This window comes from Mustelus asterias, chromosome 8 (assembly GCF_964213995.1).
Source record: "Mustelus asterias chromosome 8, sMusAst1.hap1.1, whole genome shotgun sequence".
Taxonomy (NCBI): domain Eukaryota; kingdom Metazoa; phylum Chordata; class Chondrichthyes; order Carcharhiniformes; family Triakidae; genus Mustelus; species Mustelus asterias.
In genome coordinates this window covers 32549219-32571166 of record NC_135808.1, presented here as the reverse complement: position 1 = coordinate 32571166, position 21948 = coordinate 32549219, and the positions used below count along the sequence as shown (strand labels likewise).

The 21948-nt window shown below is 49.4% G+C and overlaps 1 protein-coding gene across 9 annotated transcripts in view; it reads right to left on the bottom strand.

The window, feature by feature from the left end:
- LOC144496988 (class I histocompatibility antigen, F10 alpha chain-like) overlaps positions 1 to 21948 on the bottom strand; it is a 66016-nt gene that overhangs the window by 20897 nt on the left and 23171 nt on the right. For 8 of the 9 annotated variants that reach the window (XR_013498492.1, XR_013498493.1, XR_013498494.1 and 5 more), the window contains exon 1: positions 5227 to 5569. The exons of the other annotated variant lie outside the window; for it this stretch is intronic. Coding sequence is in view for 4 of the 8 variants with exons in the window: in XM_078217656.1 (XP_078073782.1) it covers positions 5227 to 5278 (52 nt within the window). In the remaining 4 variants the exon portion in view is untranslated. Of the gene's footprint in view, positions 1 to 5226; positions 5570 to 21948 lie in introns of those variants that run through there. 9 annotated transcript variants of the gene reach the window in all.

Sequence of the window (21948 nt, the reverse complement as noted above, 5' to 3'; positions counted from 1 at the left end):
TTCTTAATTAGACAGACCGACCCTTGTGGCCTCTCTGTCCCAGAGGTATTAGTGAGGACCACAGATGGGGGTTCACGGGTTATATTATAATTGGGCTGGTACCATCCGACAAAGTAGGTACCATTATAGGCTGTAAAGCTCCTGAGTTCCCTGGAGAACATCAAATCATTCTCAGGTCGCCAAGGGCGTCCACTGGTTTTGTTGAGGGTGCCTGATAAGTTCAAATTCAACAAGGGAGGTAGTGAGAAAACAGGGAATTATAGATCAGAAAGCTTAACATCGGTAGTGGGGGAAATACCCAAATCCGTTATCAAGTTCTTTATAATGGAGCATTTAGAAAGCAGTGGCAGAATCAGACAGAGTCAGCATGGATTTATGAATGGGAAATCCTGCTTGACAAATTTGTTAAAATTCTTTGAAGATGTAACTAGTAGAGTTGCCAAGGGGGAGCCTGTCGATGTAGTATATTTGGACTTTCAGAATGCGTTTGACAAAGTCCTGCATAAGAGATTATCATGCAAGATTAAAATGCATGGGATTGGAAGAAGTGGATAGAAAACTGGTTGGCAGAGAGAAAACAAAGAGTAGGAATTAATGGGTGCTTTTCAAATTGGCAGGCAGTAACAAGTGAGGTGCCACAGGGATCGGTGCTGGGACCCCAGTTATTCACAATATAAATTAATGATTTGGATGAGGGAACAAAATGTAACATCTCAAAGTTTGCAGATGCTATCAAATTGGGTGGGAGGGTGAACTGTGACGAGGATGCAGAGATCCTTCAGAATGATCTGGACAGGTTGGGTGAGTGGGCAAGTCAATGGCAGATGCAGTATAATTTGGATAAAAGTGAGGTTATTCACTTTGGAAGCAAAAACAAGGCGGCAGATTACTACCTGAATGGCTGTCAATTGGGAGAGGGGAGTGTGCAGCGGGACCTGGGTGTCCTTGTGCACCAGTCACTGAAGGGAAGCATGCAGATGCAGCAGGCGGTAAAGAAGGCAAATGGCATGTTGGCCTTCATTGCGAGAGGTTTCGAGTACAGGAGCAGGGATGAGTTGTTGCAATTATACAGGGCCTTGGTGAGGTCACACCTAAAGTATTGTGTGCAGTTTTGGTCTCCTTTTCTGAGGAAGGATGTTCTTGCTCTCAAGCGAATGCAATGAAGGTTTACCAGGCTGATTCCGGGGATGGCGGGACTGATGTATGCGGAGAGATTGACTCGGTTAGGATTGTTTTCGCTGGAGTTCAAATGAATGAGGAGAGATGTCATAGAGACTTATAAAATTCTAACAGGACTAGACAGAGTAGATGCAGGAAGGATGTTCCTGCTGGTGGGGGAGTCCAGAACCAGGGGTCACAGTCTGATGGTTCAGGGTACACCATTTAGGACAGAGGTGAGGAGACATTTCATCACCCAAAGAGTGGTGAGCCTATGGAATTCATTACCACAGGAAGTAGCTGATGCCAAAACATTCAAGAGGCGGCTAGATATGGCACTTGGGGCGAAAGAGATCAAAGGTTAGAGGGGAAAAAATAGATCAGACTATTGAGTTGGACGATCAGCCATGATCGTAATGAATGTTGGAGCAGGCTCGAAGGGCCAAATGGCCTCCTCCTGCTCCTATCTTCTATGTTTCTATGTTTCCACATTCCTACTGGCTGCACTGTAATGGAAAACCATGGTTGGACCTCAGGTGCCAGCTGCACTGACCAAAATCTGTTAGCCATGTTGATGACTGTGAAGTAGTTATGCTCCGGGGTTGTGTTAAAAATGGTGGCGGTATCCGCGACTCGAGGAGCCATACACTGATTGGCCTTTCTGTAGTCGACAGTCAAATCCCAAGTTCTGTTCAATTTCTTTACAGGCCACACGGAGCTGTTAGATGAGCTATCTGTCTTGATTAGCACGCCTTGTTTCTCCAGTTGTTGAAGAACTGGTAGGATGCCGGCGATAGATGTTGGGCTGATGGGGTACTGTCTGGTACAGGGTGGTCGTGTTCCAGTAAATGAGGCTGGCTCCCTCTGGAGTAGGGAGTATCTCGGACCCACATCGGGTAGTTCGCCCAATCTTCCTTTCTCAATGGATTGATAGACCTTGTCATCTTACCCTTTTTAAAATCCAAAGAGGAGTTTAGCTGAATCAGGACATCTATTCTAAGTAAGGCCTGTTCTACTGGTGCCACCCAAAATTGGGTGTTCACTTCATGAGAACCAGGTGAATTCTAGTAGATTTAGTCTGCAGGAGTTTTATGTTACCTCCACTTGCCACTTTTGCTGTTAACCATCGGTCGCCCATGGAGAAATGTCTTTTGTATTTCAGTAGTAGACAGGTTAATTCTGCTCCAGTGTCCAGGAGACAGTCTATATCTTGATCGCTATCGCCCACTCTTAGCACAAGAAGAGGGGCTGTGAGGGGGAGCTCTCCAAGTTTTTTGCTGCTGTGGCGAGCAACACATCTTGTTGCTCCGCTCGGCATGTCTCTGCTCAGTGACCTTCCTTACCGCAGTGATGACATTTTCCCAGCAACCTCCCTTTCTGGGGCCTGTCCGAACTCTAAGGTTTCTCTCCTGCTTGCAGGGCGCGGACTTTAGCTCCCATTTCCCGATCTATTTGGTTACACAGCTCCACCAACATCCCGAGTGTTTTTCCGACTTTGTCCCATTCTGGCAAGTGTAGTTTTACCATCTTCGCCAATTCTGCCTTTCGGCTGGCGACAAATGCAGCTTTCATGGGTGCAAAAGTATTGGCATCCATTTGTTTAGGCCCGTCGTTGTCTATTCCCAAATATTCCATCCATACAGCCCTCAACCGTTCGTCACATTCCCAGATCTCTTCAGTAGCTCTTTGTTGACAAGCGCTACTTTTCCCCGAGTCCGTTTTGGAGGGGCTGAATATCTGTAGCCACCGTTTGATGGCGTCCCATCCTGCATCTGGCTTTTGTTCGTTTGCACCCAAAGCCGTTTCCACCTCCTGTTGTCGCTTCCCTGCTCATCCGGGCACCATTAGAGTTAGAACCTGAACTCCGCCCCCTGGCTGGAATTGGCAGATAGCTTTGAGATGGTTAAATTGATCCCAGGTCTTCATGCTCCCTTTCTTCGGGTGTGGCAGTTCTTTAGACCACATCAGTTTTCTCCAAGTGTGCTTGCTCGTGTAGTAGGTGGTAAACATACTGGCCCCTCTTTAATGGTTTTGCCATCTGCCGTAGTTGCCTCAGACTTGAACTTGACCCATTCTGTCTTTAACGGTGCAAGTCTTATGTCGGAAGTACCTCCTGCAGTGTCGTTGTCCTCACGAGTCGCTAGAGTCTGTTTCTAAGGCAGCCACGCGCTCCTGCGTGTCTGCCACATGCTAGGATAGCCTGGCCTGCACCCAATACCTACTACTTTAGACAGGGTTGGTTCTTTAAATGGTTCTTGGTTCTCAGCTTTTAAGGGTTTTGTTTTCAGTCTTAAATCTCTTAAATTCCACTTGTAACTTTTCTACTAACTCCTGCCTTTTATTTTCCAACTGTTCGTATACCGCTTTTAGTTGGTTCTTTGCATTGGTCAGAGCTTTCCCCCAAACTCTCTTTATCTCATCCAGGGGCCACTTGGAGGTGCCATATCAGGTTCAATCTCAGTACAGGTTTTAGGCAAGTCAAATTGCTGCTCTATCTACTCTCTCAGTTGTCGTAGCGCTGTCGTTGCGTTGTCAGTCGCTACGACAACGGATGAATGAACACCGCTCGACAATCACCAGGCAAGACTGTTCTCTTCCTGCGGGGGAGCACTTCAGCAGTCACGGGCATTCAGCCTGTGATCTTCGGGTAAGCGTTCTCCAAGGCGGCCTTCACGACACACGACAGCGCAGAGTCGCTGAGCAGAAACTGATAGCCAAGTTCCGCACACATGAGGACGGCCTAAACCGGGATGTTGGATTTATGTCACATTATCAGTAACCCCCACAGCTTGCCTCCTGGACTTGCAGGCTGTCCTGTCTGGAGACAATACACATCTCTTTAACCTGTGCTTAATGCTCCCTCCACCCACATTGTCTGTATCTTTAAGACCTGGCTGGCTGTAGGGATTCGCATTCTAATCAGTATTCCGTAACTTGATTTTGTGTCTCTGTGCACTGTTTGAGAGCACATTTCCACTCCATCTGACAAAGGAGCAGCACTCCGAAAGCTTATGGTATTTGCTACCAAATAAACCTGTTGGACTTTAACCTGGTGTTGTGAGACTTCTTACGGGGTGAGAGATGCTATTGGGCCCGGCAAGTTCCATGCCAGGCCCGATAATCACATGTAAATTACATTTAAAATACATTAAAAACAGATTCAAATGACTTCCCTCTGTTCCCGCTGGTTTTCTGCTCGGTGCCGGTGGTGCCATTTTGTTTTCCGGTTGGGCGATGCGCGCGGGTCATTAACGCTCGTGGGGAACCGGCGAAATGGCCGACCCGCATCTCCCGATCCGACCCGCCAGAAAAGGCGCGGAGTCGCAATGGGAGAATCGCCCCCAGTGTTTCATTGGCTGGAAAGAGCTTTGGTGCGTCCTGAGGTTGTGAAAGGTCAAAGTCTTTCTGTGTCTGCTTTCTCTCTCTCACACCTTTTGTAAAAATACACTGGTAACTTTGGAATCTAACAGCACTGCTCCCAAATCAAGGGACGGATTTTAATTTGTTCTCTGCTGCTGATATTTTATCTTTTCCTCTCTGGTGATAATTAGCACAGAGTATTTGGTTAATAAATCTCCCCTGTTATCTACAGCTCTGCCTGTCACGCTTTAATGGTTCCGTATCTCCCACAGTCACTCATTTACTGTTAATATATTTCTATAAACTTTTACCATTAGCCTTTATATGACCTGAACTTTTTCCCCATGTCCCTTATCGCAATCCTCAATTTAATCTTTCTGTTCCTCTGTTGTTCCCTCTGTTTCTGGATCTTTGCATTTTAATTGCTCCAAGTTTCTCTGATCTGGGTGTTTTGAACATACAAACGTGGAGCAGGAGTCGGCCATTCGGCCCCTCGAGTCTGCTCTGCCATTCTGTGGCTGATGTGATTGTGGTCTGAACTCTACTTTCCTCTCTATCTCCCCTGTCAGTCGTAATGTTATCTAACAGTTATATCTGACAGATACATAACAGCGTCTGAGCAAATATCACCCATTTCAAACTCTCACCAAAAGATTCAAATTCACCCCAGAGAGAGAGTGAGAATGGAAGAGTGAATTCTGTACTTACCGGGAGAGACCCAGGAAAAACACAGGGAGATGGAGAAAAGGATCAGCAACATTCTGGGAATCCACTGTCCCAATTCCAATCAGTGACTGCGAATTAAACACTGAGGAGGAAATTAATACTCTGTATAAACTGGGTAAAGCAACAAGAAAAAACAACTTAATCCAGACGCTATTTCACAGGCTGCTCTGACGAAGGGTCATCCAGACTCGAAACGTTGGCTCGATTCTCTCTCCACAGATGCTGTCAGACCTGCTGAGATTTTCCAGCATTTTCTGTTTTTGCTCCATTTTCCTGTCTCATTCCAACTTTGCTCATTTCCTGATTGCAGAAGCAGAGAATGACTGATTGGTTAGTCTCAGAAAATTAACCAATTAAAGAGATAAACAGTTAACCTGTCACGAGTTACCAGGAAGATCAAACTCAGACAGGTTCAGGTTCAGGCTGAAAAAAATCTAATCTTTATCCAGCACCTTTCACAAAGTGAAACCTCCCCAAGGGCAGCTTTATAAAACAAAGATTGACCCAGAGACACACACAGCTCAATGCACAAAAACTGTCTCCAAATTCCAGGGTTGAAGGAGTGTTTTAAAGAGAGGCTGCAGAGAGGTGTAGGGAGGGGATTACAGAGTGAAGGACTGAGGTTACTAAAGGCACTTTCCCCAGTGTGGGGAGATTCTAATCCCTGATACTGGAGATGTCAGAATGAGAGGAACACAGAGATCTCACAGAGTTTGTGAAACTGGAGGAGATTACAGAAATAGGACGGGGCGAGGACATGGAGAGATTTCAATTTTAAAATCCAGGGCAGAGGGAATGCTGCCTTTATTTCAAAGAGAATATAAAAGTAGGGAAAGCTTGCTAAAACTATACAAGGCACCAGTTAGACCACATCTGGAAAACTGTGAACAAGTTTAGTCCCCTTATCTAAGGGAAAATATACTAGCATTGGAGGCAGCCCAGAGAAGGTTCACCAGGTTGATCCCGGGTGTTGAGGGATTTTCTTATGAGGAGAGGTTGAGTAGGTTGGGCCTGTACTCATTGGAGTTTAGAAGAATGAAAGGTGACCTTATTGAGATATATCAGATTGTCAGGGGGTTTGGCAGGGTAGATGCTGAAAGGATGTTCCCCCTTGTGGGAGAGTCGAGGACCAGAAGACAGAATCTCAGAATAAGATGTCACCCATTGAAGACAAAGATGAGGAAGAATTTTTTCTCTCGGTACGTAGTGTCTCTCTGCAATTCTTTACCAGAGAGGGCAGTAGAGGCTGGATCATTCAGTATGTTCAAGGCTGAGAAAGACAGATTGTTAATCAGTTCGTGAACAAAGGGTTATGGGGATAAGGCAGGAAAGTGGAGCTGAGGTTTATCACATTCGGATCAGTCATGATCTCATTGAATGGTGGAGGTGACCCGATGGGCTGAATGGCCTACACCTGATCCTATATCTTCTGGTCTTATGAGTAGCTTGACTGGGAACTTACAGGTCAGTGAGCACAGGAGTACCTGAGGAACACAGATCCCAGTGAGAGGGTTCATGGACAGGGTTGTAAGAGCCTGAGGGGTATTGACAGGGTGGATGTGGAGAGGATGTTTCCTCTTGTGGGGGAATCTAGAACTCGGGGTCAGAGTTTAAAATAAGGGGTCTCCTGTTTAAGACAGAGATGAGGAGAAATGTTTTCTCTCAGAGAGTCACGAGGCTCTGAAACTCCTCCTCCCAAGGCAATGGAAGCTTTGAATATTTGGCACAGTGGTTAGCACTGCTGCCTCACAGCGCCAGGTACCTGGGTTTGATTCCTGGTTTGGGTCACTGTCTGTGTGGAGTTTGCACGTTCTCCCTGTGTTTGCGTGGGTTTCCTCCGGGTGCTCCAGTTTCCTCCCACAGTCTGAAAGACATGCTGGTTGGGTGCATTGGCCGTGCTAAATCCTCCCTCAGTGTACCCGAACAGGCACCGGAGTGTGGCGACTAGGGGATTTTCACAATAACTTCATTGCATTGTTAATGTAAGCCTAGTTGTGACAATAAATAAACTTCTTACTTTTCTTTGGGAGAAGAAATTCTTCCTCAAATTCGTGTTAAGTGATCACCCCCTCATTCTGCGACTCTGCCCTCTGATCCTTCACTCTCCCACGAGTGGAAACATCCTCCCAACATTTACCCTGTCGAACCCCCGAAGACTCTTATATGTTTCAATCATATCACCGCTCATTATTCTGAACTCCTGGGAGCACAGACCCAACCTGTTTAATCTTTCCTCATATGGCAGTCCCTCCGTACCCGGCATCATCCCAGAAAACCTCCTCTGTACTGCCTCCAATGACAATATATTTCCTTAAATAAGGGGACCAAAACTGTACTCAATATTCTAACTGTGGCCTCACTAATAGCTTGTATCTTGACAGGGTGGGGGGGCTGCTGAGGGAGGGTGGATGGGAGTGAGGGTGTTTAACTGGCTGCCCGGGGCTGGGATTTACAGGTGCGCACCTCCAATTCCAGCCCCGCCCCCATGACAGCCGCTCAGACTCGCGCTTCCTCACATTCCAACTCCCAAACGCGGGGCGCCAACTGCCGCTGCGCACGGCAGAACTACAACTCCCATCAGGCACCGCGGGCTGGCTCTCCCCCTGATTCCATACTGCCACTCCTCACTGCGCGGGCCTGGGGACACATGGGTAACGTACCAACAACAGAAAATACTGGAAAATCTCAGCAGGTCTGACAGCATCTGTGGGGAGGGAATAGAGCCAACGTTTCGAGTCTGGGTGACCCTCGGTCAGAGCTGTGGGTAATCTCATTCTGACCAATGATTGTGTCGGGAAAGAGCTGCCCTCTCCTCTGTGATTGGCCGAGCAGACTGATTGACTGGTAAGTTCTGGAAGGGATTTCAAAGTGGTTCTCTCTCTGATTGGCTGTGAGAGAGTCGCTGATCATTCTGGGAGCCCTGTGTCGGGGCACAGTGTGTTTCATTGTAAATCCACCCCTGGAACAGTGTGGATACTGGAAAAACAGAGCGGTTCTGGCAGTATCTGTGCAGAGAGAAAATAATTCACTTCCCAGTCTGTATCTCTCTCAAGTTGACTGGGATTTTCCACTGGGAAATGCCGGCTCCATTGGGGGAAATCTGCACCACCCTAAGATCCCAGCTGTGGGCATGGAGAGACAATCCTCTCTGTGAACTGTTTCTCCCGCCATCAGATGCTGCTGATACTGATCTGTTCATCATTTATTTTCTGTGTCTATATTAAACAATTACAGTGACAGGATAATAAACATTTCCACACACTACCCCCTGATCACACTGAGAGGCAGCCACACAGTGACAAACTCCAATAATCCCCCACTTTATCCCAATGTCAGAATCCTGTCTGAAACAGAATCGGATTAAACTGGGTCAGAATTGATGCTGCAGAGTCTCAGAGCAGGGAATAAACACGGAATCAGTCACTCGGGACTGGCCTGTTGTTTATCGTCATAACCAGGAAAGACGTGATGTGAATTGTGGATTGAAATGGAGAGAAACAGTAATATTTGGGAGGATGAAGTGTGAGACTATGGGGGCGGGTGGAGTGGGGCGCAGTCACTGTATAAACAGTCTGACTGTCAAAAAGGGTGATGGACAATCCAGAGCAGGATCTCCACTGTCCTTCACTGAGCCTTTTAATCACCCCTTTATACAGACTCACTAGGATGTTGGTGGTCTGAGATAACCTGACCTATTCAACCATGAGGGCATCACAGCTGATCCTGGGGTGGGTGAAACACGGATTATCCTTCTCCTCTCTGCAGTGTTTCAAAGACTTCAGACCAGGAGTGATGAAGCTGTTTTGCTTCTCCCAATCGATGTGAAAATTAAAATTGTCCATTTGAAGCATTTTCCATTTGCTCCAAGCTTCTCTGCTCTGGGTGTTTGTACATCCTGCTGTCAGGAGAGCTGAACACCAATCCCATCAGAGTCTTCCACACTGTGCTGACTTCAATGGTGTCAAATATCAGGCTGGCTGGATAACAGCGTCTGAGCAAACATCACCCATTTCAAACTCTCACCAAAAGATTCAAATTCACCCCAGAGAGAGAGAGAGAGAGTGAGAATGGAAGAGTGAATTCTGTACTTACCGGGAGAGACCCAGGAAAAACACAGGGAGATGGAGAAAAGGATCAGCAACATTCTGGGAATCCACTGTCCCAATTCCAATCAGTGACTGCGAATTAAACACTCTGAGGAGGAATCTAACACTGTTTATTGTAATTTAAAAAACACCAAAAAATGTTGATAAAGACTCCAGTTTCCTGCCTTTATTGAAATGTGATCAGTTCCCTGAAGTTAAGCCACACAACCAGAGGGTGAATGATTGGTTTGTGTCAGAAAAAGAGCCAATGAAAGGGAAAGAATTTCTAAAGTTTATTTATTTTTCACAAGTAGGCTTACATTAATACTGCAATGAAGTTACTGTGAAAATCCTCTACTCGCCACACTCCGGTGCCTGTTCAGGTCCACTGAGGGAGAATTTAGCATGGCCAATTCACCTACCCTGTCACCAGTTATCAGGAAATTGTCCATTTCCGGTTCCGACACTTCCATGTTGAGCTTCCTCCCCCATCAGGAATGGACATGAAAGGGGCCTGAAAATTATGAAGAAGCCACACTGGAGACAACCATCATTTTAGCTGCTGCAGGCTTTGGGCCCAGTCAGGCCACCTGCCCCCACAAGGGTACAGACTGTTAGACTAATTAAAAACCTTGTTAAACTGCAATTTTTCCAGTCAGCTTTAGGTTTCCCAATTTGAAATTGAGCAGATGAATGGTCTGGGGTGAGCACCCAGCAATTGGCCAGGGAGGACAGTCCTCCCACAGTCCCTTTCAGCTTGCCTGGCTGGAAGAGCAGCCACAGGCTGCCCTGTAGATGGACATTCCCCTCCCCTCACCACACTCCCCCTCACCCCCATAATGGTGGCCTGGCTTCTTTCCTGGTTTATTTTGATGTTTTTCTGAAGTGACTAACATGGACCTTCCTGTTGAAGCAGCTTCTCAGTTACACACCTTGTACTGCAGCTGGGTGTTTGCCGAAAGCTGGAGGAATCCGGATTGGCTATTGGGGAGTGTAAAGGGAAAAATACAAGGAGAACACACTTTAAAATGGCTGCTTGGCACATAAAGAGTTATTTGGGAAAGGAGCCAAAAAGCAGACACCGGCTCCCACTGATCAGAAATCACTTTCATCAAAACCTAACAGACAAGCCATTTCTAAATCACAGACAGTGACTCAGAGTAAACAAACACCTCAGGAAGCCAAGCCAAGGGTCAAAACATCTTTTAAGATAAGGACAACCCGAAACAAAGGGACTAGATTAGCCTTGGGGAGAGCGGGAAAATATGAATGTGAGGAAACTAATTAACACCTGAATGAGCCAAAACTAACCATTGATAGATACAGACATGAGGAAATGTACCCATTCATAAGAACAATACTATGTTAAATGTCTATATCTGTTTGTACCTGCTTAAACGATGTGATAATGTTCGAATCACCAGTTTACCCATTGTGTAAAGGGTATAAAAATGGACCGCTCCCGACATTCTAGTGAGAAAACGTATTTTACGAACTTGTGCCTTAACTCCCGGAGCTCCGTTAAATAAATCGTATTTTCTGAATATCGAAGTCTGACTACTTCGAGATTCAGACTCAGAAATTGGCGTGGTCGACTAGGATCCTATTACTGGTGAGGTCAATTGGCCACGGTCACAACCGGGGTAGAGATCGCGGAATCTGTGAGAGTCAGACTGGATCAGAAAATATGGTTTATAAGGGGGAAATATTTGTACTGTGTATTTGTGATAGTATTTGTTATAGTGATAAGTACTCACTGCTGATAGGAATAAATAACTGTGATTTGTGCTGATCGACAAAAGGACAAGGTAGTGCCTGTCTCAAAAGCCCTGCCTTCGACTGGCCATTAAGAGCAGAAATCTGCCACGTGAAGGTCAGGAATTGAAGTGAGTGAGAGACACCAAGGGCACTAAAGGATTGTGAAGCACAAAAGGGCAGAAGTCGGTTTAACATCACCCTCTGTAGTGGCGAACAGACGCAGAGTTATCAGCTGATTGCATGAAAGTATTGAGAAGTTGAGAACTGTACTGTGAATGTGGTGAAAAGCGGGGCGGAACAGGAGTTTGATCAACTCTGACCTAAACCGGAATCCGGTGGAGAAGCACATTGCCGAAGTGGTAATCGTGGAAGCCGTGAGTATAACTTAAAACCCTGTAACGGCAGTGAAACACGGTGTGAGAATAGCAATAGTGGCCGGGGGTAGTGAAGTCCCTACGGTAGTTAGCACACTTTGCTAAGAGTAGTAATAGTGGCCGGGGGTAGTGAAGTCCCTACGGTAGTTAGCACACTTTACTAAAGAATAATCGTGGCTGGGGTTAGTGAAGTCTGCGAAATGGCAGATAGTGAAGTTAAAAGGGGATCTGCAGGTTCTCTCATTGAAATCTGCATGACAGACAGGAAGGAGTTAATAAAGAGAATGCAAAAGGATGGCTGGGATACTTCTCAAACCTTAGAGCAGCAGAGAAAGTGGATAGATAAAGAACGAAGAAAATAAGAATAATGTTAACACATCAGTTAGCAGGTCTAATTGAACAAGTAGTTGCCTCTACGAGGAAATGGAGGGAAGATAAAGAAAGAATTAGAGAATTAGAATCCCGAGTGAGGGAACTGGAAAAACAAAATCAGGTTTTAGAAAGGCAATGGGGAGGAGAAACTGATCCTCTACCTTCTTATGAGTCTACCCAGCAAGGACCAACCGCTCCCTCAGAAGAATGGGAATAGCTGGAACACAACTTAGCGCCCATAACTAGAGGGGGGACAGCAGCGCGACCAAAAGTGAATTATAAACCCTTTATCCCAGGTGAGAGACAGCAGATAATGGTTTCCCTGGGCAAATTACAAACTTGAAGCGCGAACACTACATTCTGGGAAGAATTAGACACGACTTGGGTAGGACACCAATTACACCTAAAAGACGTACACCAACTGGTCAGGGCAGCCTGTCCAGCGGATAAGTGGAGGCAGGTAGCAGGTGGACCCGCTGCCCCTGTAGCACAGGATTATAGTGGGGGACGGTGGACACATGTAATCCCCCTAACAGCAGAAATAGATGCCCAACAGGCACCCTTCTTACAGTTTAAAGAAGAAATTCAGAGGGTCTTAGGGAATGCTCCCACTAACTGGAGCAGAATTACCACCACAAGGCAGCTAAAGGGAGAAGGAGCCTCTGAGTACGGGGAACGACTGTTCCGAATATACCAAGAGTGCTCAGGACAAGGGAATCCAGGGCGAGGAGATCGAGCGTTCATCCAGGCTTTTAAGGATGGACTCTCTAGTGCTCACCAGATCATCCTAAAAATGAGAGTGATTATGTCCCAAAATTACGATGAGCTGGTGGAATGGGCTAGCGGCGTCCCAACGGAAGAGAAACCACAGGCAAGAGCAAGGCTAGAAAGAGTAGCAACCTACAGTAACGGGAATGGAACAAAACCCAAATTGATTTGCCACAATTGTAGACGACAGGGGCACTTTGCGAGGGATTGCGGGACTCCACGGAGAAAGAACAAAACTGGGAACAGTGGTAAGCATTGCAGCCACTGTAATAAACACGGACATACGGAAACAGTATGTTGGAATAAGCGTGGGAGACCCCCAGCCCAATCCACGTCCCCAGCTGAACCCCAGGAGCAAAAGAACACCCAGGGTCAGCAAGATTGACGGTCTGCAGCCCCCGTCCACAAGGGTAAAATGGAGGGAAGGATTTATGTGTCAGCACTGGTAGGGGGCAGACAATGCGAGATGCTAGTGGACACAGGGGCATCCATATCCGTTACCGACCTACCCTTACCCACTACAAATAAAATGATTTATCTGACCGGGATAGGAGGGAACAAAACACCCGCCTACCTGAGCGAGACCACGTTAGTAGAAATAAATAATCTATATATAGTGCAGAAATAACGAGGGTACAATAATGGGGAATGATTTAATGAAAGAATACGAGATCCTGATAGACTGTGGGAAGGGAGAATTAATTTGGCCAAGGCAGGACGGTCGAAAAACTAGAATAGGGAAACTTACAAGTCACCTCGAAACCATTGAGGTGGCCACAGTCACCACCAGAAAATGGGAGTTAGAGACAGGAGGGTTCGGAGCCATTTGTGCTTCTGTTCCCGGAGTATGGGCTGAAACAAAGTTAGATACCGGTTTAACCAAAACGGACCCAATAAAGGTACCGGGACCAGAGCATAAGCCACACAGGCAGTACCCAATCAAACCAGAAGCAGAGAAAGCTGTAGTAGAGATTGTTAAAGGGTTAGTGGAAAAAAGGATCTTGAGAGAAACCACAAGCACCACTAACTCCCCAACATGGCCAGTGAGCAAACCTGATGGGAGCTATAGGCTCACGATAGATTACACCGGACTTAATAAAGTCACGTCCAAGCTGCACCTCATTGTAGCAAGCCCTTCGACAATCCTGAATGGACTGTCACAGGAGCATAAAATATTTACAGTATTGGACATAGCTAATGGATTCTGGTCCTTACCATTGGATCCTGAATCCCAAGACAAATTCGCATTTACAGTGGGGAACAAGCAGTACACCTGGACCCATTTACCACAGGGATTCCACAACAGCCCCGCTATATTCCATCGAGTAATGAGTGACATCCTAAACAGGGTAGAACTGCCAGAGGGTAACACGACCGTACAATACGGAGACGACATCTGTAGCGGGATCCCCTTTTTAACTCCACTGGGCTTATTTTAGGTTTGGTTCTCCGTCACCCAAACCCCACCAATGCCCGAGTGATTCTCTCTCTCGCCGATGGAACAACGGCCACCTTGCGTCTACTTCACTCGAGTAGCGCTCCCAGGAGAGAGAAAAGGAAACTGCTGCCTATCCACTACCTGGCAGCCTTTCCTGAGTGGGCGGTTTCGAAGCACCCAGAGTACCCTCAGTTCTAGACTCCGGAATTATGGTGAGGGATATTTAATATTGTGACTTGGTCAGAGATCATTGGTGAGAAATTGAAAAGATCAAAACGGACTCCAATGGAAGTCAAAGATATATATATATATATTTGTTGAAACATCAAGGTCAATCACCAAACACCAGGAAAACAACGCACAGTGCCTTATGCTCTATAAGACTATAGCTATGGAAGGAATACTAAAATGGACACACCGGAATGCTTACTTTACACAAGTTTACCAGTGTCTTAAACTATGAAAGGTGCATGCAAAAGCCCCCCCCCCCACTTTTCCCCAAAGCCTCATCCACTATGATGATCTCGGGAACTTCGCGAATTACCAGGGGATACTCACAATCCTAGTTTAAATTGCTCAGTGGGCTTCGGGCTGCGTGCTGGAGACGAACGAGAGGCAGGAACAGGAGAAGAGAGTGGAGAGTGCTGTCATGCTGGTCCGAAGAGAAAAGAGAGAGAGAGACCAAAGCTTGCTTGTCCCTTTTTAAAACCTGAAGCAGTGATTCTCTCACACAAAACAGTTTCTGATCATTGATAGTTTCGATTGACTGGGACAAAAGGGCCGACAGCCTTAATTGACATTTTAATGTCTTTTAAATGTTCTCTGAGTCATCCTGATTGGAATCCCATCAGCGAGATGAGTCATTGATGTTGTCTGTGGATGGAATGATCTCTGTTCTCATTGTCTTGCTGCTGGGCTATTTACTCCTTGTCTGCTGGTTTCTCCTTTGTTTCCTGTTGATTAGATTATCCCTGTCTTGACCTTCTCGTTATCCCAGCCTCTTGCATATTCATGTGGCCTGACAACCAGTCGGCCATTTTCTTTACCTCTGGGTTTTTTAATCATGGAGGATTTGCCCTAAAACTTATAGATGCCCCAACGATACATCCAGACTTGTTCGGGCTGTATCGTTTCAAAGATGGTAGGCAACTCCTCCAGGCTCAAGAGCTATAAGCACCCCTGCCGGCTCCGTGAAGCTATGTAACCCGAAGAGTTCCCTTAATCTGAGCTACACCCCTTTTATATACAGCAACACAGAGAAAGGTGACATAGGTAGATACATTACAACAATCCCTTGCAATATGCAGGTTGGAAAAACATTAAATACAACAAGTACAGCAATAAACCAGCGGCCCCCAAACGTAGGGGTTACCGCATATATATATATATACAGGAACTTCACAGCATTGGGATACAGTAGCGATTTTTGTTAAACTGGCGCGGTTCGGTTCGGGCTGTGGAGGTTTGATCAATTTAATAACATATCTTTTAACAACGGTTGGTATAATAGCTCTGTCTCGCGAGGGTACCATGCTGGTAGACGCACTTTAGTCAAATTTAGGCAACAGCGTAATGTACCCCCTGGTACAATACCATCTTGGTGGGGATGAGCACTAGGCCATTCTCGGGCCCCTTGGTGGTTGTCGGACAGTTGTGGGGGTCGATCGGTTGGGCCGTGGGCAGGGGTCTCTTTACCTGAACCAGCAGTTCGGTAGCTTTCACAGTGATCCCAGCCCAGGGAGTTACGCATCCCTTCCCACTGCGGTCCCAATTTATCCCGCCCCCGGAGTCTTGCCACCACCTCACGAAGGTGATCGATGCCCCTTGTGGACATACCCTGGCAGACCCCCATAGGCACAAATATATCCCCTGGTCATAAGCTCACCACTTCTCCCAACATACAGTAATCCCTCCTGGTGACCCCGTGATGGTCTGGTAGGTTTCATTGTCCAGTCGTTCCCAGTTCGAGTATCGATCCCTCATGCCCGGGCTCAGCTTCCTGAGCCACCACCACCTCCCCAAAGGAACATCCCCCTTACAGGTTAAACACACCCGCCTGCCCTCAGTCACCCCAACCCAGTCAGTCGCCACCTGTATCTCTTTGCAGAGTACAGAGGCCTCTCCGTATGTGAAGCTCTGGTGGCTGGGGTACCTGGTCGAGTTCGACCCCAGCCACCCAGGCCACCTCCCCACGTGGGAGTAGCGTGCCTGCTCCGAGGCCACCAGGTCTCCCTGACCGGTAGTTACGAGGGGTGCCCTGCCGCCAGAGCACCCATATACCAACAACTCCTCCATTTCCCCTCTGCGGGTCTCGCACATCTCCAGGCACATTGTTAGACTCAGTATCCATATGGCAGGACGACCCATCTATAAAACAAAACAGAAGACCTCCTTGCCTCCACACTGCCGTCCACCCTTCCTGAAACCACTTCAAACGGAAGGGCGCCATTGTATTCCCCGCTTGCAGTTACAGTTTTTGAAATTGCCGCCTTGCAATTTCACAAGCTGCCGGCGGCGGTACTGTATTTCGCAGCCCGGCTCCCCAGGGTCCTAGTGCCCTGCGTCTATTCTTCAACAAGGGAAGTTCCCGACCTCCACACTACTGTTCCCAATTCAGAAAACATCACATACACAGAATAATCTACACGGAAAACTACTAAAACAACCAGAACGTGAATCCTATATCTATTTACACCGCCACCCGTCTCCGGGTGGCCAACTTAAAACTGATCCTCACCCTGCTGAGGCCAGTTGTCTGCCTGGCCCGACCGTCCGGTCCGGACCTCCATGGGCCGAGGGTCCTGACTGCCCCTGGCCTCCCCTTCCCCAAAGGGTTTCCGGAAACCCTCTCCATTCCCTGCGGAGACTGGGCTACCCGTGGCCGCACTTGGCTGTGCCCCACGCCTTCTACTTTCCACCCGGGCCCTTTTGTTGCGGGGTCGAGCCCTGAGTGCCATGTGTGAGGGAGACCACCTTACCGGGGATCTGGAAACCCTGCTGCTCCGACGACCCCTCCCTGACTCCCATACCAGAGGTGATACCTCCATCTCCTCTGCCTCCCTAACTTCGGCCTCACTGAGGCAGTTGACCCGGCCGGTGAGCTGATGCTCGGGTAGTTTAAAATTACCCGGGCTGGGTGCTTGTATCACCGTTAACCTCACTGCGGCCGCTACCTCCGGTGCTGCCCAGCTGGGACAGCACATTGTCACCTGGTGAGTAACGGTGGGGTCGGGTATTTCCCCTACTGTTTCCACCTCTACGGGGGCTTCCTCACTTGCTACCCCCTTCCTCACTCCCTTCTTGCTCTTCCCGGCCCTGGTGGGGTCGAAGAGTTTGCATTGGTTTACATGAAACCATTTCACCTTGCGGGGGAACTGAACAGTGTATACCATGGGGCTGGCCTTGTCCACTATACTGTACGGCCCCACGTACAGTGGCTCAAAGGTCCCCACCCGCGCAAAATTGCGGACCATCACCTGCTCTCCTATGGCCCACTCGTGAGTTGTGCTGGGCTCCAGCAGCAGCCTGTTTCTGCGGTGCTGGGCCCCCATGTTACTGGCTGCCTGCCAGTGAACCTGCTTCAGCTGTTCCAACAGCTGTTTTGCGAACTTATCCCTATTGACCTCCCTGAGCTGTCCCTCTGTCAGGGCAGATACCATGACATGAATCGGAGTCCTCATGACTCGCCCGGTCATGAGCTTGTGTGGGGAATATCCTGTACTCCTGGACTGACTAGCTCGGATCCCCATGAGTACTAGGGGCAGAACTTCCACCCACCGGTTAGGAGAGTTGCCGGTCTCCTTCCGCAACCTCTCTTTAATGGTGTGGTTCAACCTCTCTACAGGACCCGAGGACCGGGGGTTATAGGCCACATGCCATTTTGCCCTGATGCCCAGGACCTTAAGGGTCGCCTGCATGACCTGCCCCGTGAAATGACTCCCCTGGTCCGACTCCACAAACTGCGGGAGTCCCCACCTGGAGAACACCTCCCTGACTAGGATCTTGGCCGTGCCTACAGCGGTGGCTGTTCGGCACGGGAAGGCTTCCACCCACTTTGAAAACACATCCACTAATACAAGGCAGTACTTGTATCCCCCTGCAGCGGTGGGAAGGGGTCCAATATAGTCGATCTGTACCGACTGCCAGGGCCCCTCCACCCTACGGACGTGCCCCAGTGAAACCTTCATCTTTTGGGGATCAGGATTATTCATGGCACACACTAAACAGTTCGCACAAAAGCCGCGAATGTCCTCCCGGAGGCCAGGCCACCATCCTACCTTCTCTACCCGCTGCCAGGTGGTCTCGGGACCGGGGTGTCCTGCTCCGGGGCTCTCATGAGCTACCTCTATGAATTCCCTCCTATGCTGGGAAGGCACTATCCACTGGTCCCCTCTAAAGAGCATGCCTTCCTTTAAGGTCATGTCCTTCTCTCCATAAGGACCCTCTACCCTTTCCTGCCTACCCAGGGCTGCTATGGCGGTCTTCAACTCGGGGTCCTGTGCCTGAACAGTGGCTAGGTCTGGGGCCAAGGTCACTCTTGGATCCCCTCTCCGGGGCTGTCCCCTGACTGCTGCCACCTGTCCTTCCCCGTAAGGATCCCACTCTACCCCGTACCTAGCCCCCTCTCTGGCCAGACTGTCTGCCCTCTGGTTCCCCTCACCCCGTGGCTCTGCGTTGGAGTGGGCTTTAACCTTATGGATGTACCTATCCCCGCCCTCTCCTACAGCAGCCACGATCCTCTCTAACAGGGGTTTTGTGGCGAGGGGCTTCCCATCCGAGGAGGTGTACCCTCGGCGGGACCAGATGGCCAGATACTCCGTGCACGAGTTGCACGTAAACATGCTGTCTGAGCAGATGGTGTATGGAATGGGGAAACGCTCCGGATGTGTGACCACATACATCACTGCGGCCAGCTCTGCCTGCTGAGCGCTCAGTGTGTGGGGGAGCTTGAGGGCCAGGGCCAGGGCTATCTCTGCTTCGGGGTCCCAGATCCCACAACCCGTGAATGTGATGCCCCCCGATACGGAACTGGATCCGTCTACGTATATCTCCCGACCCGTGGGATGCAGCCCTGCCCGAAAAGTAAAACCTACCTCCCATACCCCCTCTACGGAATAATGGTGTGGCTCCCCTGGGTACACCAGGTTGGCTGCGAGCTGTGGCTCACTCAGCCCCTTCACCCGTAGCGCCATTTGGGACAACAAGAGAGTCCACCGGGTGATCCTGGCACTACTGACCGTGCCATCTTTAATCCGGCCGTTTAACAACATTTGGGTTGGGGTGTGATGGGTCAGGAGGGTGATGGGTGCCATTCTAATAAAAACCTGCACCCGCTTCACCGCCCAGTATGTGGCTAGCAGGTGCCGTTCACAGTTGGAGTATGCCCGCTCCACTTCTGTGAGAACTCGGGAGGAATACACCATGGGCCTAAGCTTGCCATGCCGTTCTTGGAGGAGTACAGCGCTCAGGCTATCACTGCCTGCTGCTACCTCCAGGAAAAATTCCTCCCGGGGGTCAATGGCTCCCAGAGCTGGGGCCTTTTGCAAGTCCTCCTTGAGTCGGACGAATGCCGACTCGCATTTGCTGTCCCACTCCCATTCCACCCCCTTGTGCAGCAGCCTGAGCAGAGGCGCTGCAGTCACGGCGTAATCTTCAATGAAGTCACGGCAATAACCTGTGACTCCCAAAAAGGACCGGACCCCCCTCACGTCTACCGGGACTGGGAGTTCCTGCACTGCCTGTCTCCTGGCCGCATCTATCCCTCTCTCCCCAGCCCTAAGGGTTAAACCCAGGAACTTGACCTCCCTCAACCCAGTTTGGGCTTTCTTGGGGTTAACTTTTAACCCTCCCTTACGGAGTAACCCCAACAACTCGTCTACCAGGGGGCCATGTTCCTCGTTACTGTCTGTGAACAGTAGTATATCGTCCACATACTGGACCAGTCTGTGGGGCTCACTAAACTCTTTCAGGCGTTCGGCCATGCACTGGTGAAAAATGCTGGGGCTGTTGTGGAAACCCTGTGGGAGACAGCTCCATGTATACTGCTGCCCCTTAAACGTGAAGGCGAACCTATACTGGTCCTCCCGCCTGACTGGGATGGACCAAAACCCATTTGAAATATCCAGCACTGTAAAAACAGAGGCTGACGCTGGAATTTCTCCTAACAGGTCTGCCACGGCTGCTACCGTTGGGGCGCATGCCGGAATATTCTTATTAAGGACTCTGTAGTCCACTGTGGCCCTCCAGGAATAATCTGGCTTCCTCACCGGCCAGAGCGGTGAGTTCACATGTGTGGCAATTGGCCTCAAAATGCCTTGCCTTACCAGTGAATTTAGGGCCACCTTTAAATCTGCCTCCGCTTCCCGGGGGAAACTATACTGTTTCTGGGGTCGGGACATGGGATCTCCATCTATCCTGACCTCTGTCCCAGTGACCCTCCCGCAATCGTGCTTGTGGGTCGCAAAGGCGGCCAAATTCTTCCGGACATACCCCCTATATTCCTCTGAGGTATTCCCTACCATGGCTTCCAAATCATACCCCTCCTTGGGTTTCACTACACACAAAGCCCCCCTTTCTTGTGCCCTCTCTATGACCATGACCTCCTTCTCAGCCCCTTCCCCTGCTATGCCCCACAAACAGTGGTTCCTCAGGTCCACTAAGACCTGATGAGCCACTATAAAATCGGCGCCTAGGATCCCCTTTCCCTCCTGCTCCCATCTCATCAGGACGCATTTCCACGGTGCCTGGAGTGTCCCCAACCTGATGGACAGGGGAACAGAGAGAAAAACAGTCTTCTCGTTTCCCGTGAAGCCGACAAGACTGTAGGGCACCCCGCTGGATAGAGGGGATGTTTGGGGACTGTCCGTGTGGACAATGGTACTGGAAGCACCTGTGTCCAGTAGGTAACTCCCGACCACATCCTGGACCTCCATCCTGACCCAGGGTCTCCCGCATGGGCCATACTCTAATGGACATAGGAAGGTGGGCTGCCCCGCTGGCAGTCATAAGGGAGCTCGTGGTGCGGGTGTGGGCTGGCCCTGGCCTGTTGCCATCGCTACCTGCCCGGACCCTGTTGCCTTGGTCTGCAGATAAGCCAGCAGATCCTTTACATCGATCGTCTCCGGGGTAAGTGCTCCTACCACCGGGGTTGGTGTCTTTTTCATGGGAGCCCTTTCCTCCCTGCTCGGGTTCCTACACTCCCTCCTGAAGTGCCCGGGCTTCCCACACCCGTAGCACACCGGCCTCCGGTCTGAGGCCCGGCTGCCTTCCTGCTTCCACTCCCTCCTAGGGAGGGGTGCCGGTGCGACCTCATGCACCTTGCCCTTATGGGGCTTTTCCTCACTTCTCTCCCCGTTGCGGTACGCAAGGGTGAGCTTTCTTATTACCTCCGCCTCGTTAAGGTTGGGGTCCAGCGGGTCGAACCAATGCTCGGCCTTTGCCCTAACTCGCGGAAGGCAGTTAGCCACGAGAGTCTTCAGCCAGTGGGCTGTTCTCTCATCCAGATGTTGCCTGTCTAAAGGAGTTCCACACGCTCCCTCATACACCGTCCACAGCCTGTCTGTGAACATGTCCGGGGACTCTGTGACTTGCTGCTCTGTCTCCCACACCCTCGTGAAGGGACTACGCTGGTTTAACCCCATGGTCTCCAGAACCGCTGTCTGTGCCGCTACCCATGTGGCAGGTCTTCCCCCTTCCCTGGAGGTCACTGCCTTACATAGATAGGAATCCAGGGTCATCAGCAGTAGTTTCACCCGTTCCACCTCATCACAGTCGTTTATGTCGGCTGCCTGTTGCACCTCCATAAAATGTAACGACGGGTCTCCCGCCCTAGTCAGTCTCGGGATGTGGGTTACCATCCCCCTGAGCACATGTGCCCCATGGGGAATTATTATATCGCTCTCTATCGGTC